The sequence below is a fragment of the Lontra canadensis genome, unplaced genomic scaffold, assembly GCF_010015895.1.
Source record: "Lontra canadensis isolate GAN:19392208 unplaced genomic scaffold, GSC_riverotter_1.0 scaffold3, whole genome shotgun sequence".
NCBI classification, from domain to species: domain Eukaryota; kingdom Metazoa; phylum Chordata; class Mammalia; order Carnivora; family Mustelidae; genus Lontra; species Lontra canadensis.
The window spans coordinates 52300236-52316645 of record NW_022630997.1 but is presented as its reverse complement, the minus strand read 5'-3'; the positions used below and the strand labels follow the sequence as shown (position 1 = coordinate 52316645).

Genomic DNA, 16410 nt, shown 5'->3' with positions numbered 1-16410 from the left:
AAGAGGAGAAACCTGCTGGCTCACCCACCAAGGTTCAAGATGGAGTTCAGTAGGTGGTAGCCTGTCTTGCCCAGGAGCCTTCTCTACAAAGCAGGGAGTCTGAATGACTTTGGACCTGGTTTGTGCACCTGGTCCATGCTTTCCTTCTATTTCTGGATGCTTCTGCACAGTTTGAGGCAGAAGGTTAGGCAGCCTTCTAGACCTTAAGGGAAGGCTCATACTTCCTTAACAGTGGTGCTTCTGACCTCATAATATAAATAATGGCCCATGATCACTGCAAGTTTAAGACTCGGGCTGTTTTATATGCAAATCTTGTATCTGCTCCTGTTTGTGCAAAACCAGGATTTGGTGTGAGGCCCACCTGAGTCCAAAGCCAGAGTTCTGACCCCATGAGCCAACTACAAAATACATAACCTCGCCGAGCTTCATTTTCCTCAACTATAAAATGGAGCTAGAGGCCTCCCTCTGATGATTGTTGTGAACATTTGGTGGACTATAGGAAGTCTACAGCACTGTATCCAGCTCATTGCTGGGCCTCAATTGATACTGGTTTCCTTCCTTTTGCTCAATATACAATAGAAGGAATGGAGCCCTTCTATGCTTTGGAAACCACCTAGTTTTATCTTGTATTCCTCATTTGATAGATCACGTTTCTAAGGTTTTATAATGCCTAGTGATAAGATGTGCTTTTAATTGGAAGTGTATTTTGACTCTGGATTCCATTTTTTTATGAGTGTCAGTAAATTATGGTGTTGATTACCGCAAGAATGAGACCACCTGGGTTCAGATCCCAAGCTCACCGCATACTAACTTGGACATGATCCTGTGGCTGTCATTCAGCCCCTCTGTGCCTCAGTTTTCTCATCTCTCACGCAAGAATAATCACATGCCTTGCTAGAGTTGCAGACACAAAATGAGATAACACCTTAAAAAGTGCTTAGAACAGAGCCTGGCTACATCATAAGCACTCACAAAAGGCCAGGGCAATGCAGATTAAAACTGGAATGATTTCTGATTTCAAAAGCCATTAAATTAGAGATTTCATCAGAACTTGAGACTCGGTCTAAAATTTGGCAGTGAGAAATGATGACAACATAAAGTTTCACAGGATGTTCACCTTAATGTAATGTGACAAAGTACTCAAGTTTGAAAATATTGTAAGTAAAAATTCTACATGGAAAAGTGTTTTAGTCCCATTTGCACAGCCCCTTAAAAATTAAAATCTTATCTGGAAGCCCAGTTGAATGAGTTGTACAGGAAGTTTTATTTTTTTCCAGAACCAGTCTAAAGATATTAACCTCACACGTTCGCTTGAGAGAATAAGTTAAAGAAAACCCTTGCAGGAGGATACAGTTCCCTTGTATAAATAAGCACAACCTTTTATATTCTTAAGGCCTAGAAAGGAGATGCTGAAGGGAAAGAGAAAGAGGAGTCAAAAATCTGAAATGGAAAACAATGTTGAATATGTGGGACATTTTTATTCATAACATTTCCCCAACACTTGCCCTATTCTCTCCGATGTTAGATACGGAGATGTAAAGAATATCAGAATGTACACATTCCCCATGGGCGCACTTGAACTCAAAGTCTGACCCTTTGTACTTGCCCCTTTTACAATTAAAATAGCTCAGCAACTTAGCGTTATATTTAACAACCATCAAAGGCCTCTTGTAGAACATGGCAGTGAACAGGGAACATTAGGTCAGCCACTCAGTTTGCCGAGTTCTGTATTCTCCTGGAGTGTGGAAGGAACAACATCTGGCATGTTGGCCGCCATTAATTTTTTAATTATGGCGCTTTCCATTACTCGTCTTCGGTTTTTAGCTGACCTCTACTCTTTCCTTTGTGGCAAGTTAATATCTCCTATTACATTCTCAGAGCTGACCAAAAAGCCATTAAAGAGTGGGAATCTTTTGTTTCCTACTGAGGATGTATCTGGGCATCCCCCTCAAGTGACAGAACCCACCTTGCTGGTGTTCCTGATGCCAACATCTGCTGGCATTGACATGTTCTTTTCAGGTGGCAGGAAATAGTAGCAACAAGAAACGTCTACTGTGAAGAAATAAACTTTCTTCCATGTTGATTCAAAGTGCGCAATATGGGATATTTATTAAGAATACACGATTTTGTTCAATGACATTAACAGATGGTGCCCCTTGGGAAAATAAAAGTGTGTAAAGAGGCAAAAGAATGGTTCCACCAGACGGGGACACTGTTTCTGGTTTCCTATCAACATACTTGCAAGGACTAGAAGGCTGGCGTAGTTTGGCAAACTATGGCCCCTCACCACCTGTTTCTATAAATAAAGTTTTATTGGAACACAGCCATACCCATTCACTTCTACGTCTGTGACTGCTTCTGTGCTAGTTGAGTGGTTGCAACAGAGACGATCTGGCCCCACAGCCTGCAGTATTTCCTACCCGGCCCTTTACAGAAAGTTTCCACCTGGTGATCTGAGATAATTCATACCCAGTGTTGCCTCTACAAAGCTACTTCAGGGCAAAGTTAATTTACTGGCTCCCCCTCCCACACAGTGAAAGCTGTCACCGGCTGTGTCTTTGTGAGTGCTCCAAGGTGGTACTTGACGTGGCGTATTTTTTTCCCCTTTTCCAGGTGAAATGTGAGGCCAGGTCAGCCTTGTCCAAGCCGAAGAATAACCACAATAACTGTAAAAAAGTCTCCAATGAAGAGAAACCAAAGGTTGCCATCGGTGAAGAGTGCAGAGCAGATGAGCAGGCTTTCTTGGTGGCACTTTATAAATACATGAAAGAAAGGAAGACACCGATAGAACGGATCCCCTATTTAGGTTTTAAACAGAGTAAGTATGCTTGTTTTCATTTCTGAAAGATCAAAACTGCTGCTGTTCTTTAAATTGGGAAAAAAATTTTGACTCAGGGTTATGTCGCAATCCTAATCTGGGGATGATGCTTTTTCTCTGTTTATACTAAATCTACAAATCATCCAGCCCAGGAATTTTTCTCCCTGCCCCTTTCCGCTACACTGTTCCCTTCTGAGGCAGTTGCAGTGAGATATTTATAGGCTTGAATCCACTGATTATGACTGGAAATAGACATGTTGAAAGTTTCTCATTTTCTGTTTTGTCAATCTTGAGAGTCTGTAACGCCTTTCTTCTGAGATAATAATATGACGTCACTTTATCAGGCCCAGATGTTGCCTGCAAAAAGGCAGCTTTAAAGAGGAGGACATTAAAAGGTGGACAAAACAACCAGAAAGAGAAAACGTATTTCCTAAGCCCCAAGTTTGTTAAGAGAGAACAAAAACCTCACTTCCGAGGAAACACAAAATACCCAGATTTGAACCGAAAGCCCAATTTTGGATTACATTAAGCATCATAATATGTTTTTAAGTAGAAAAGGAAACTCACAGCTGAGCAGAATTCCATAGGAAAAAAAAAGAGAAGAAACCCAGATCCGGTCCTGATTTCACAACCGAATATATATTTTGCCTCTGTCTGGATTTTGTAGCACACAAAGCAATGAGTCCCTGGCTTGAAATAGTATTTTCTCCAAATGTATCTTCCTAGATTAAAACCATGTGTCATTTTGATGAAGAATGTCAAACCTGTATGTTTTACATAACAATTTACATACCTAATAGCAATTGGCACTGATTGCAAGAGAACACTCGAAGCCATTATAAACTTATATAACTACGAATGATTACAATGTTTGTCTGAAAACTGGTTGCTTGAAATAGAAGTAAAATTAATGTACTGTGAACAGCTTTGTTGCATTATGCATAGGTTCAGATTAAATCAAGGCCGAGGCCGGGCTCCTCATAGCTTTGAAATAGTGCAAGGTTCAACGAGGCTTTTCCAACATGTTGTGTCAAAGAGCTTTTTTTTTTTTTTTTTTTTTTTAATTTTATTCTTCATTTCCCTTACCAAGGCATTACTTGAAATTCAATTTTCCCCTCTTGTAAAAGAGTCAAATCCATAGCAGTCCCATTCCATGATGTTTGGGACAAAGGAAGAAGGTTGCCAGCAATTTGGCATAATTGTTTAACAGCATCAACGTACCCAAACCCTGCAAAGGGAGATGTGTCCTAGAAGAGTATATATTCAAAACATCACACAAGCAAGTTAGGGGACTAAGTGGACTCAGGACTCGAGTCTTCTGTGAATGAGTTCTTCCTTCCCTTTGATCTGTTATGTCGCTGCAACTTCAAGGGTAAAATGGTGTGTCTTCTTACTCATTACAAGGCACCACGTGTTAGTGAAATACGGTATGGGTTCTTAATATAGTGCTGCCTTCAGACATTCTATTAAAAAGGTAATCGTGTATAAAAGTGGCTGGTATTTCTTGATTATGATAAGTTCTTATCTGAAGGAAGCGGGATATAGTCCCTTTAATCAATAGCTTCTTTCTAAGGGTTGAACAAGACCAACCCTAATTTTGAAATCTCACACTTGTCCCCAAGGATGCTGTTAACTTAGCTTCCCTGGGTGTGCTGATGGCAATAGGATTAAAACTGTGTTGTCCTTTATCCCCAGAGTAGAACCATTTCCGTATTTGTGACTGTTTCTTAAGAAATATTTTAAGTGGTAACAATATATCCTGTTGAATGCCCTTTGGCAAATTGTTTCCTAAGAACTTAGCTCTCTGGGGTACTAGTGTTTTGGGTTTTTGTTGTTTTTTTTTTCTCTTTCTCATTGAAAACAAAACAAAACAAAATGTTTTGATTGACATTTCTTGGAAGTATGTTAATGCAATGCTTATCTAAATACTTATTGTCCCTCTAACAGTTAACCTTTGGACTATGTTTCAAGCTGCTCAAAAACTGGGAGGATATGAAACAGTAAGTGTTTAAGCAACTTAAATGAAATAATTTTGCAATCTAACTCCCCCACCCCTTCTCTGACCAAAACGGAGAAAATAAAAAGCTAACCGTCCCTGACTGCCTCCTCAAATGGCTCCACACTTTTGGGGGTTTATTGGGCCGCTTTTGGAAATGATCCCAATTAGTTCCAGGTTTGGCAAAATTGTAAACTTGTCGTAAAAACTACAAGTGGAAAACATATGTAACTCTCCCCTGTCAGGGAAATTAGTTGGGTCTGTAATTTTTTCCCATGTTGAGAAAGGGCTATTATTGTACAACAAGCCAAGATTGCATAAAAGAAATTTCCCTTGGCAACATACCTGACATCTGTTCATGTCTAATATGGGAAATGTATTAAAGGCTTTCAAAAGTAATCAGTATTGGCCATTAAGGAATAGAATGCAGCAGAATCTTCTCTTATTCTAGGGCAAAGAAGCTTTATTAGACAAGGGTCAGTGCCGCATAAACAGGAAGTTATCAAACTTATTCAGAACAGGCTCTGACACTCTTTATCAGCTAATTCTAACTGACAGGAACAGGTTATTTTTAGCCCACAGGAAAATTTGATGGCCACAGATTTTACAACATGTATTTTGAACCAATAAAACGTTAGAGCAACAAACTAAGATTAAAATCTTGAAAGAGGAAGAAAGAGCTGTATTAATATAGCACGCAGAGATGAAATCTGTAATAAAATCAATTGACAGAGGAAGATGTCGTCATTGGAAATATTTTCTCCTCCACACAATGATCAGATTAAGTTGTGCAGTTTCTTCTGCGATTGAATAAGAAATTATTTTTTTCTTTCTTTATGAAGTAACCTTGAATATCTCTGTATCATAGTAAAATGACAGTAAGAGACACAGAGTCAAGAAAATGAAATTCATTTTTAGTCCCACCATAATCACCAGTGTTTCTTGCCAGGTATAGCATATTGTTTCACAAACTAATATAATGGTTTGATGTCAGGGATTTGGAATGGGGAAAGATGGCAAGCATGATGTGATTCGGATAATCTGGTATTTACTGTAGAGATACCTGCTATGAATTCTGACTCAGAACTCTAAGATGGGAGTAAATGTGTGTGTAAAATGTTTATTTAAGACCTGGGATCTACATATCCATTCATAAAGCAATACAATGCTCATATGAAGTATTATAAAATGTGTGTTTCATAGACACAAATTTACTTAAATATTTGTTTGACCAAGCACCCTCTGTAAAATAAATAATACAATTTTTCACTTGGTTGGATCTGTGGATAGGACAAAGAGATTGACTTCTTGCCAAGGTGGCTCATAGTTTTGCAAAATCTTAAGCTAATTATAGCTTTTGTCCATGTGAAAAAGATAACTTATTCAGAGCTAGTCTTGTGGATTTAGGAGCCCACCCCATAGCCTAGATTTTTAAGTCTAATGCTTGATTTAAGAACAGGAATACACATTTATATGAACTGCAGATAAGTTACGTGATATTGCACAATATTATGAAATCTCTTTTTAAACCCAGAAATGTATTGTTGTTTACTGATAGGGAGAGTGCCAACAAATTCCACAGAATCCGTTTTTCCTGCTTTTGTATCTTCTGTATCCTCCCAAAGATCTGTTTTTCTCCATGCAGCAGCAAGTGGGTGTGGAATACACAAAAGAAACTTCTGATAAATTTCAGGGCACTGGCAGTATTCTGAACACATAGTATTTTTTCTCTTGCTGAATGAGCGAAGTAACAAATGACCACGCAATCAGCAAATCACCGGAACACGTATTTAATAACTCTTATGTGTTCACGGCATTTTGGGGGATCCTCTGGAGAATGCACACATATCTAGGCCGGTGGTTCTAGTTGCTTGCCATTCAGGAGAGACAGGAATTATAATGAAGAGACAAGGTGGAAAAAGATCCATTGGCCGTTCAGGTTAAGGACGATTTCATTTAGAAAGAAGGGAAGAAGACTTGTGGCTCTCCTGCCTTCTGAGCAGGATTTTAGAGAATATTCAGAATTTAGACGTGAATGATCACAGCCTTCCAGGAAGAGAAAGCCAGATGGAGAAATAAAAATGTGGAGGTAGAATGATGTTGGACGTAGAGAGTTTGAGTAACATAAAGTCGGGTGACCAGTTGGCTGGGATGCACGACCTCAAAGGCCAGTCCAGAGAGGATGGAGCCCTGTGAGAAAGGCTTTTGGATGGTAGCCCCTGGAATTCTGTAGGCTGGCTGGGGGCAGGGTGGGGGTGGGGTCAGTGACGCAGAGAAGGTCGATAACAAGCTAAGTGTTATGTTTTGCCCCTCATTCTGCCGTCACTGTAGTGTAGGTGGAGTGAAGTAGAGAGAGGCTGGGATGGGGGGGCATCTGGGACACCAGATTGGCATCTGCTTCCCATCTGGTTATGTACGAGTAGCAAGCCTCTTCAGCCAAGCCACAAAGAGGACTGGCAACCTCTGGAATTGCTCCTTCCCTCCTTCTCTATTTACCCATCAACTCCCTCGTTGTTCATTGGGTCACTGCCATTCTTCACCCCCAATTTTTTCATCTACTCTGAGACAGTGAATCTACTTAGCCTTGTAAGCTATAAAATCTACATCCGGGGTCATAAACTAGATGAAGCTGGTTGGTAGGATTTTTCCTTCCTTCTTCCTCCCTCTCTTTCTTCTCTCCTTCCTTTCCTTTTTATTTTTTTTAATGCTTCATACTACCTTGCTGTCCCTATAGGCACTGCAGTTGGCTACTCCCACGCTATGTCACAGCTTTTGAATCCCCCAAGTACAGAATACGTTTTTCGATTGGTAAATGTTGACCAATAAATGAAATGAGATGTTCAGCGAGGATTCAGTTTTGAAGCTGCTCCAGCAGATGTATGCATAAGATCCCGTCTGAGGACTTAAGTTGTCATCGCTGTGTTATTGAAAGACATTTATCTGTAAGATTATCCGATAGCAGAAGCACATGTAGACTTGTCATTAGAGCTCAAAAGAGATCTTGGAATCTTCTAGACCTGTGGTTCCCAGAGGCCACTCGAAAACTAGGGCTCAGATTTTCAAAGGGGGACCTTTCAAGTATATGGATCTGTCTAGACCTCCACACTGAGACATTAACTGCAGTGGGCCCTGGGCCTAAGAACCCGAGAATCCTTTTTTACAAGCGCTCCAAGTGACACTAATTCAAAGCTAATGGTAACGGTGACTGTTCCCACCTCACCTACTGGCTCTTATGGCTCCTTGCTGCACAGTGTGGCCCCCTTCTAAGTCAAGCATCCAAGGTTAGAAAGTTGTCTTCACGCTATTACTAAAGAAGCCTGCCAGAATATTACCATTCCTTTGGCCCCAAAGCAGCACAAATTTTCCAGTGAAGGTTTTTCCATCCATGATAAGCCATTTTCATTTTGAATGAGGGAAAGTATAGGGTCCTTACCTTTTTTATATTTTGCGAATTGGCCTTGGTGCAGAGAAAGATACTTGTTCTGCTCCGATCCAGACCCTCATTTTACAAGTGAGGAAACTGAGGCACAGTGAGGCAAAATGAGTTCAAGGGGACATCGCCAGCTTCTTCAGATTCTGACTTGCTGAGAGCTTTCCGTGCAGCTGTCACAGCTTCCATCGCATCACTGGAAGGAAAGGGGTGCATAAATGACCATTCTTTGTGCCTACAATGCTTTCTCCCTAGTTTGGGTGATATATTGGGAAAAGCCTCTAACAGCCTACCGTCATTAGTAGCATCTTTTAGTCGGGTCTTTGTACCTGGCCTGAGCCTTACCTGACACACGAACTACTAGCTGAGATTTTTATCTGATTCTTGAGAAATACGCGTGGAGTTAGGAGATGGGTCAAGACGTCTGTGTGATGTAAACATTCAGTAATAATAAAAAATTGCAAGTTTAAAATTTGTAGATACATCTCTTCTGCTGTTAACTTGTGACTGGATAAAGACATCTCTCTGGAATTCCTTCTGGTTTTAAAAAGAGGCCATCTTAATTGGCTTGTTTTTGTTTGTGGTTATAAACTATTCCAAACCTTCTGGTTTGAATTGCGGATTATGGATTATTTCATTGCAGGCCTTCACAACCCTCAAATTGAATTAAAAAAAAAAAAAGAGGAGCAGAAGTTTTATTTTAAGCCTTTAGAAGCATTTGACTAATGGCTATATTCAGTTCTCTTGGCCTCCTCTGCCTTTGCTGGAAATGAATTTTTTGTCTCTGCATCCTTAGGTTTCGAGATCATAAATGTATTGAGTGGATTTGATTCCCTAAAAAACAATATCCCCGCCTTTTGACTGGTTGGCAGTGAGGCTCCTTCCTTTACAATCGTATATCCAGCTTCTCCTCCCAAACATTTTAGAGCAGGGTCACCTACAGTTGAGGAAGCGGATCTGGATACGGTTGCGCTGATGAGCGAAAGAGGTCTTCACTTTGGTGTCTGGTGAAGCAATTAAAGCGTGAAGAGTAGCTTGGGGTATTACCAGGATGCAGTGTGTGGAGGGTGGTTTGCTAAAGTGATTTCCATTTGGCTAACCATGTGATGGTGAGCCAGAGGCAGTATTTGGAGAGAAGGTAGAGTAGGGAAATGGGTCTTGAGAAAATCATATTCTAGAGACAGAGGACCATGCAAGTGGTACCTTCCAAGAATGCCAGTTTAGCAGCTCCGTCTGTCCCCATGGCTGAGACAGGACCATTATTTCTCATCTGGAGGAAGAAGTCACATGGCTTCTTGCTGGAAGGATTAGGCTTTGATACCAGATTCTGGCTTTGACATCATTTCAAGACATCCTCTGAATCTAACCCTAGTACTCTGGATGGACAAAGCCTCTTGCTTAATTCAGAACTCTTGAGGCCAAAGATGATGTCATGTAGTTTTGAAAGGCTCCAGTTCCTGGAGTACTACCAGGAAAAAAAAGTCATCTTCCTTGAATTCAGTCTGCCCTCAAGGTGTCCCGAGAAAGAGGCTGTTTCTCTGAACAGCCTGGGCAGCATTGCATGCAGCAAATGTTCCTTTTGACTTCACATCTGCTACATTCTTAAGCCATGGACACACTGTCCTGCAAGATTTCTGATTGCTGTTTCCTAACCAGGCCACAAAAATTCCAACATTATTTCATCCCTGCAACCTCGAAGGTAAAGAAACCAAGGCTCCAAGGCCATGTCTTAGGTTAAAATTGTTACCCAATTTTTTTTTTTTTAATAGCGGGATATTTTCATCAAATAAGCAATAGATGGGACAGATTCCTTTCCCACCCCCTGGACCCATTTTCTTGGCAGAGGTGTGGAGGGTTAGTTTCAGGCCACCTTGCAACCTAAAGAGCAGTTTGAAAACCACTACATTTGGAAGAAATGAACATACCTGAACATAATAGGTGTGCAATGCTCTTCACAGTTTTTTGGGTCTTGCCCATACCAGGGAAGGGAGTAACTGTCAAGTTGTCTTCAAAGTGAGATGAAGTCTCCACACACCTAGGCTGGTTTGCTTCCCTTGGGTGCCGTCTGCTCAGGTTTTCATCTTGCTTTATGGTTAATCATATGAGGTTATGCTTCTTGCTAAGTTATGAACCCTTGAAGGTAGTAGTAACTTCTCTTTCTTTTCATGATATCTCCCCACCCTCAACCCTCCATCCTTTCCATCTTTCCCTTCCGCACCTCTGTACCTGGCCCAGTGCCCTCAATGGTAGCCAGTAGAAGATGGATTGAGGTCAGGAATCCCTATCATTTAGGTGAGGGTCTTGCAGGAGATGACAAGGGAAGCACAATTCAAGAAAAATCATTGCTTGTATGAATTTGGCCATTTTCTTCAGGAAACAAGGAGCCAGAAATTCTTTGTATCCTTAAAAACCTACAATAACAGAAGGTCAGGTAGAAATGGGACCATGACTGGGAGGCTCCAGCTTAACCCAAAAGCTAGTTAGACTCACCCCATGGCTGGATCAGACTATTTCCAGCTGAGTGGAACTGGGGGCTAGACACTATGAGGCAGACACTAGTTTTGCCCCAGTGGGTTTTAGAGATAACACACATTCGGGGCAACAGAATAAAACCCGAGGCAAATGCATACTTCGGCATGAGGAAAGCATATTAGTGCAGGAGACACATTTATACAGGTGGGAGCACAATGCCCAGTAGCTTGGTCAGGAGGAGTTCTCGCGTTCTTTCCTTTCTCCTTATAGGGCTCTGGGACCCACAGTGGGTTTGGCCAACAGGGGGAGTTAGACATTTCTCACTTTAAAGCCTGTGGACAGCGTTTGAATTAAGAGCACATCTGGACACAAAAAATGGAGATGCATACCCAGGAGAACTGTGTACTTAAAAACATAAAAGCATTTAGCAGTTGGAAAGAGCACATTTTATGACTTTCCTGTGGAAAGAAAATATCTCAAAATGGCCTGATTCATCCAGGCCGGCCAGTGGAAGCTCGGTAAACAGGGACCACTTCCTGGAAGGCCCAGCCCTTGTCTTTGCTCCAGATCAACTCTTACTGGTAAAAACTGTATTTAAACCCAGAACTTGCTAGCAGGGGCTAAAACAGACCACTAACCAGCTGTGCATGACTTAACTAATGCCAAGTGACACTGGAGGCTGGCCCCTGCTGCCACAGTTTCAGTCCTAGCATGAGGAAGTTTATTTTCCTCCTTATGATAATTCATTATTTATTCTTAAAGAAGTTTGTCATTTCTGTGATAGGCAAGTGTTGAACAGGGTACTATCCCCAAGTCTAGAGGATAGGTGTAGGAGGGGCGGCATGGTCAGTTTCCATACATTAAATATCCCATCATCGGTGGTCTTTCATTCATTACACTTTTCACAACCTGTATTATTTTGTTTATCTGTGTAGTCCCTTGTTTACGTTTGGTAATCCTCCCCAACACACACACACAAACACACACACACACTAGGATGTGGTCATGTTGGGTGTTGGATCTGGTTTTCATTGTTGCATCCCAGATGCTAGCACAGCACCCAACAAGTGGGAGATGTTCAAGAAATATTTGGTGAATGAATGGCTGAGTGAATGGATGGATTCCAGTATAACTGAGACTTATCTGTGATTCATTGGTGAACATAATAGCGAACCTCTGTTCTAACTAGATACACACGTGGTCAGGGTAAAAGGAGCATAGTTTTACTGGGTGGAAGTAAAATCTCAGAGCATTATGTCTAACCCATCCCCTTGGATTTTTGCTGACCTTGTGGCTGTGCTATTTCTTCACTAGTAAGAGACCCACAGCTCAAAGTCGAGACCTTGTAGCAGAAGCTGTGATTTCCACAGCCCTCTACTCACGGGAAGCATAAGGTCCCTAGATTCTGCGTTAACACCCTGCTACACATGTGGGCTGTTCACCAGCTCATTCTGATAGGGAGGCTGTTTCGATGTAGTGAAAAGGAAGCCTGCTCTTGGGATCATAAGACATTTGTATGAGCCCTGGTATGACCATTCCACTGCTGTGTGTCCTTGGGCAAGTTGGGCAAACTCTCTGTGTCTTTCTTCTTCATCTGTGATGAGATTCCTGTAATCGACCTCACAGGCTGAAGGGAGAATGAAATGGTATCACGCTTGTGATAGTACTTCATAAAATATGAAACAGTGCACAGAAGAGATATAAGGATGACAAAAGGGATGATTTCCTCTGAAGTGCATGCAGAGACAGACCTGTTTTCTGGCCCTGCTGGACTCCCCAGGGCCCACACACCTCATCTGAGGGAGACAACTATGGAGGTGTGTTTCAAGGGGCCTTGGTGTGCTAAGGGCTTTGAGGAATAACAGAAACACGTGGGAGGGGATCCAGTTTCGCTCCTTCCCTTACGTAGATCTTGACTAGATCAGCCTGAAAGTGTATTATTTCAAAGATTAGAGGGAGATCGTAATTAAATATAAAATAATTACTGAAATGTGTATTTTGAGTGTTTTGAAAGGGGCTTGAAACCATATATTATCATCTAAACCAAGCTATAAATGAAAGAGGATATCTATTTTTAGTCATACTTGCCAGGAGATGCAAGAGGTGGTTCTGTCAAGAGAGAACTATAGAAACTCATTGGTTCAAGAATGCTTCCTGGGAAATTGAACAATGCAAACCTCCCATTGTCTCAGGGTCGAGAAGGGTTTATAGAAATAAAGGGGTTTTTATATAAAATGAAAAAGATGCCATTTACCCTGTAGTGTTTTAATCACCCCTCCCCTCCCCTCCTCCTTAGAATACAGGGACAGAGCCCCTGTTTGCGGGTTGAGATCGCTTCCCACCTCCCCAGGGCTTGCTGCCTTTAGCCCTTAAGTGAAGTCCGCTTGCAGCTCTGCCGGTATATTTCAAAAGAAGCCCCAGGGCGATTGTAGCCACTGCCACTGCCATGGGCACTTCTGCCACACCCTGCCCCCCCGCCCCCCCCCCGCCCCACACATTCCAATAACAGAGTTTTCCTGTAACTCTGTTTAGAAGCATTCACAAGGACCTCAGAATGGGCTCTGTCTCCTCCTTGCAAGGAAATACTAGACTTGCTCGGATGTAGTAAATGACGTGGTTTCCCCAGATTAATCATTTGCCAGATCATGCATCTGTTATTTTGTAAAATCTTAATTTATGTATAAAAATAAAATTAAAGAAAGTGATTAAACAGGGCCGTAGTATGCTGTTCTGTAGACTGTAAGCTGCCCGGGTTCTAGTCACCCACCTCCCCAGTAGACATAGCTTGCATTTTCATTTTGGAATTTGTTCGTTTTCCTAGTACTGGATGGATCGCCAGTTTTCTTGACCTAAGGGAATAAAAATAAACAGGTTGCAACATATACAGTTTCAGATTTGGGTTTTGTTTTGGTGGTTAGAGGAGCTGGCTGGCATAAAAATAAAGCCGGAGATGACTGCAAATTCCATAAGCAATTGGAACAATTGAATTAGTCTATGTAGTAATTTTATTTAGTGTTTGAAGTGGTCAACACAGCACACAGGTCAAAAATCAGAAGATACAAAAGCAGGTTTGGTGAAAAGCCTCTCTCTTTTCATATACCCTTGGCCGCCCATTCCCCTTAAGCAACCGGTGTTCATTCTGATTCATTTAAACTGATACATTAGCTAAAATCTTATTTTATTTTGATGCTTTATCAACACGACCTAAAGGATCAGAGTAAGAGTTTGTTCCCTTGGGGGGGGGGGGGGGGGGGGGTAGGATAACTACGTAAACTAGCCAGGGAGATGCCTTAGAGAAAATGCTCTAAGGGTGACACAATATAGAACCCAAAGCAGAATTCCACATTTATTGAAAAGAAAAGTACCGCGAGTGATATCCCCCTGTGAAACCCCGAGTCTCCCCACATGCTCATTTGGACTTTTCTGTCTCTGGGTTTCCAGAACAGACTGTCCTCTTCTGCATGTTGCATATGTACTGAATCCTGGCCCTGTGAATCTCTTATGATGCAAGATTGAATTCCCATTGCCATCTTTTCAGATAACAGCCCGCCGACAATGGAAACATATTTATGATGAATTAGGCGGTAATCCTGGGAGCACCAGCGCTGCCACGTGCACCCGCAGGCATTATGAAAGGTAAGAACCCCTCTCCTGGAAAGTCTTTGCCTAATTAAAAGTGCGTTCAATGCAAGAAGTTTCTTGTGAAGGATAAGATAAGGGGAAGTCTGAAGGACCTTTCTGGAAATAGAAAATATCCTCTGGCATTTTAGCTTGCATACTGCCTTGTGATTTTTTTAGGGGACATGGCTTTCTCGGGTTACTGGGGCTAAAATTAGATGTTCTTTTGGTTTGATTTTATCCTGTGGCCACCTATTTGACAATACCTTTTTATTTTTTTCCCCACAAGCCTAAATTACTCAATACGTTCTCCGTAGGTTTATTTGCTGTGAGAACCTTCCACTTCTGGAAATCCTAATTCTGCACTGTTACCATGGGGTTGCCATGAAACCGTATTGACATTGAAATGGTTTAATGTTGAATGTACTAATATTGAAAAGTAAGCACTGCTTTAATAAGAAAATTGGCCCCAGATAAGATCCATTGGTTTTTCTCCCCATCTTGGTATTTCTTTCTTCTACGGCTATGCTTTTGACCAAGAAAATCCTTTCTTGCCAAGCTTTGCATAGTTCAGTTTTCTAACACCTGCAGCTTCTCTCAAAAGGTGATGATCATGCAAATAAGAGGTAATGTGCTATGAAGGTTGTCTCCACAGGAATGTTCCCTCTTTGCATTAGGACCTTTGTTGCCCACAGCAGTGCAGGTCTGTTAGCAAATTCACGCATTATCCTTGCTCTCCGCTTCCAGGCCATTCTTAATTTGTTAGGGTTGCGCCAACTTCTTCATCCCTGGCATTTCAGTTCCCTGCTGACATGTTGACTGACTCAGCAACCTGGTTTCAAATTCAGAGCTTGTAAGATCCAAGCAGAGGTGTGTGTGTGTGTGTGTGTGTGTGTGGTGTGTGTCTGTCTGTGTATGTTTTAATAACGGTCATGGATGGAATGAAGTCAAGACACAGCTGAACAAACAGGCCAGTTAGCTTGCCAGTTTGAAAGGTAGAACAGAACTGCTAAGTGTGATGGTTGTTTTGTACAAGTCCATTAGCATGCTAACTTCGACCCAGATCACCCACCTTTGGATCCTCCAGATAATGTTACCTAGCGGATCTCCTCTTAGTCATATTTTGTTGAGCTCAGTTGTATTTTTATCTGTGTTGCATTTAGCATAGAGCCTCTGTTCGTATAACCATCCAGTGAAACTTAGAAAGTTTTTGTAGGTATAGTCATAGGAAACTAGGTTGGGTTTAGTACCCCATGAAAAATCCCCACAAAGTAGTAGCAAGAGATTGCCTTACTTGTCGAGCGATGACCCACAAAGATTTTTAAAAATCGGTGACAGGACTTAGCCTTTCTGTCAGTATACTACATCTGTTTTTCAAATGTGAGCATTATTTCTCTCAGTATTTAATATAAAAACCTATGGACGTAACAGGGGCACCACTGAAATCCTAGTACAAAATAGCATTGGTATCTCAGGTGAGTGTTAAGTAAACAGCACTTAAGGGAACACATTCAGTTTGGTGTTGACTTTAAAGTCAAGGCTTTAATCGGAGCATTTTCATTATAAACTCCGTCTGTATTTTCAAAGGACTTGTATTCTGATAGTGAACACCCCCCCCCGCCCCCACCATACCTCCATCTGCAAATGTTCCCAACATCTGAACCATCAAACTTCAAGGACCAGAGAGCTAAAATTTGCAAAAAAAAAGAGTGTATGTCAACTGTTAGCTCACTCACCCAGTTAAAGAATGAAAATTAATCAAACATATTACGGACATCGCATGGTCAAAAAAACAGATTAGGTTTGGGATGGAAAAAGGATAGGATCTAATAGTAGAGTGAATGTATGTGTAATTAACTCAAGCAGTTATGTGGATAAAAATAGCCTCAATCTTAAATGAAATACCAGGATATATTCTTTTGAAGACTGTGTACTTTGTTTCATGATTTACCTCATCTGGAGTAGTAGAATCCCAAATGCCTTCAGTCCGTCAAATTGGAAAATTCTAGTCGAGATCCCTCAAATTTAGCTACTAGGAAACATTATTTAAGATTCTTTAAAGATGTCTCTTCTCTC

At 41.4% G+C, this 16410-nt stretch overlaps 1 protein-coding gene across 3 annotated transcripts in view; it reads left to right on the top strand.

Annotated features, from left to right (window-relative positions):
- The window catches only part of ARID5B (AT-rich interaction domain 5B), a 174182-nt gene that overhangs the window by 138242 nt on the left and 19530 nt on the right, over positions 1–16410 (top strand). For all 3 annotated transcript variants that reach the window (XM_032842308.1, XM_032842314.1, XM_032842318.1), the window contains 3 exons: positions 2614–2818; positions 4766–4818; positions 14255–14352. In XM_032842308.1, coding sequence (XP_032698199.1) covers positions 2614–2818; positions 4766–4818; positions 14255–14352 — 356 coding nt within the window. The remainder of the gene's footprint in view (positions 1–2613; positions 2819–4765; positions 4819–14254; positions 14353–16410) is intronic.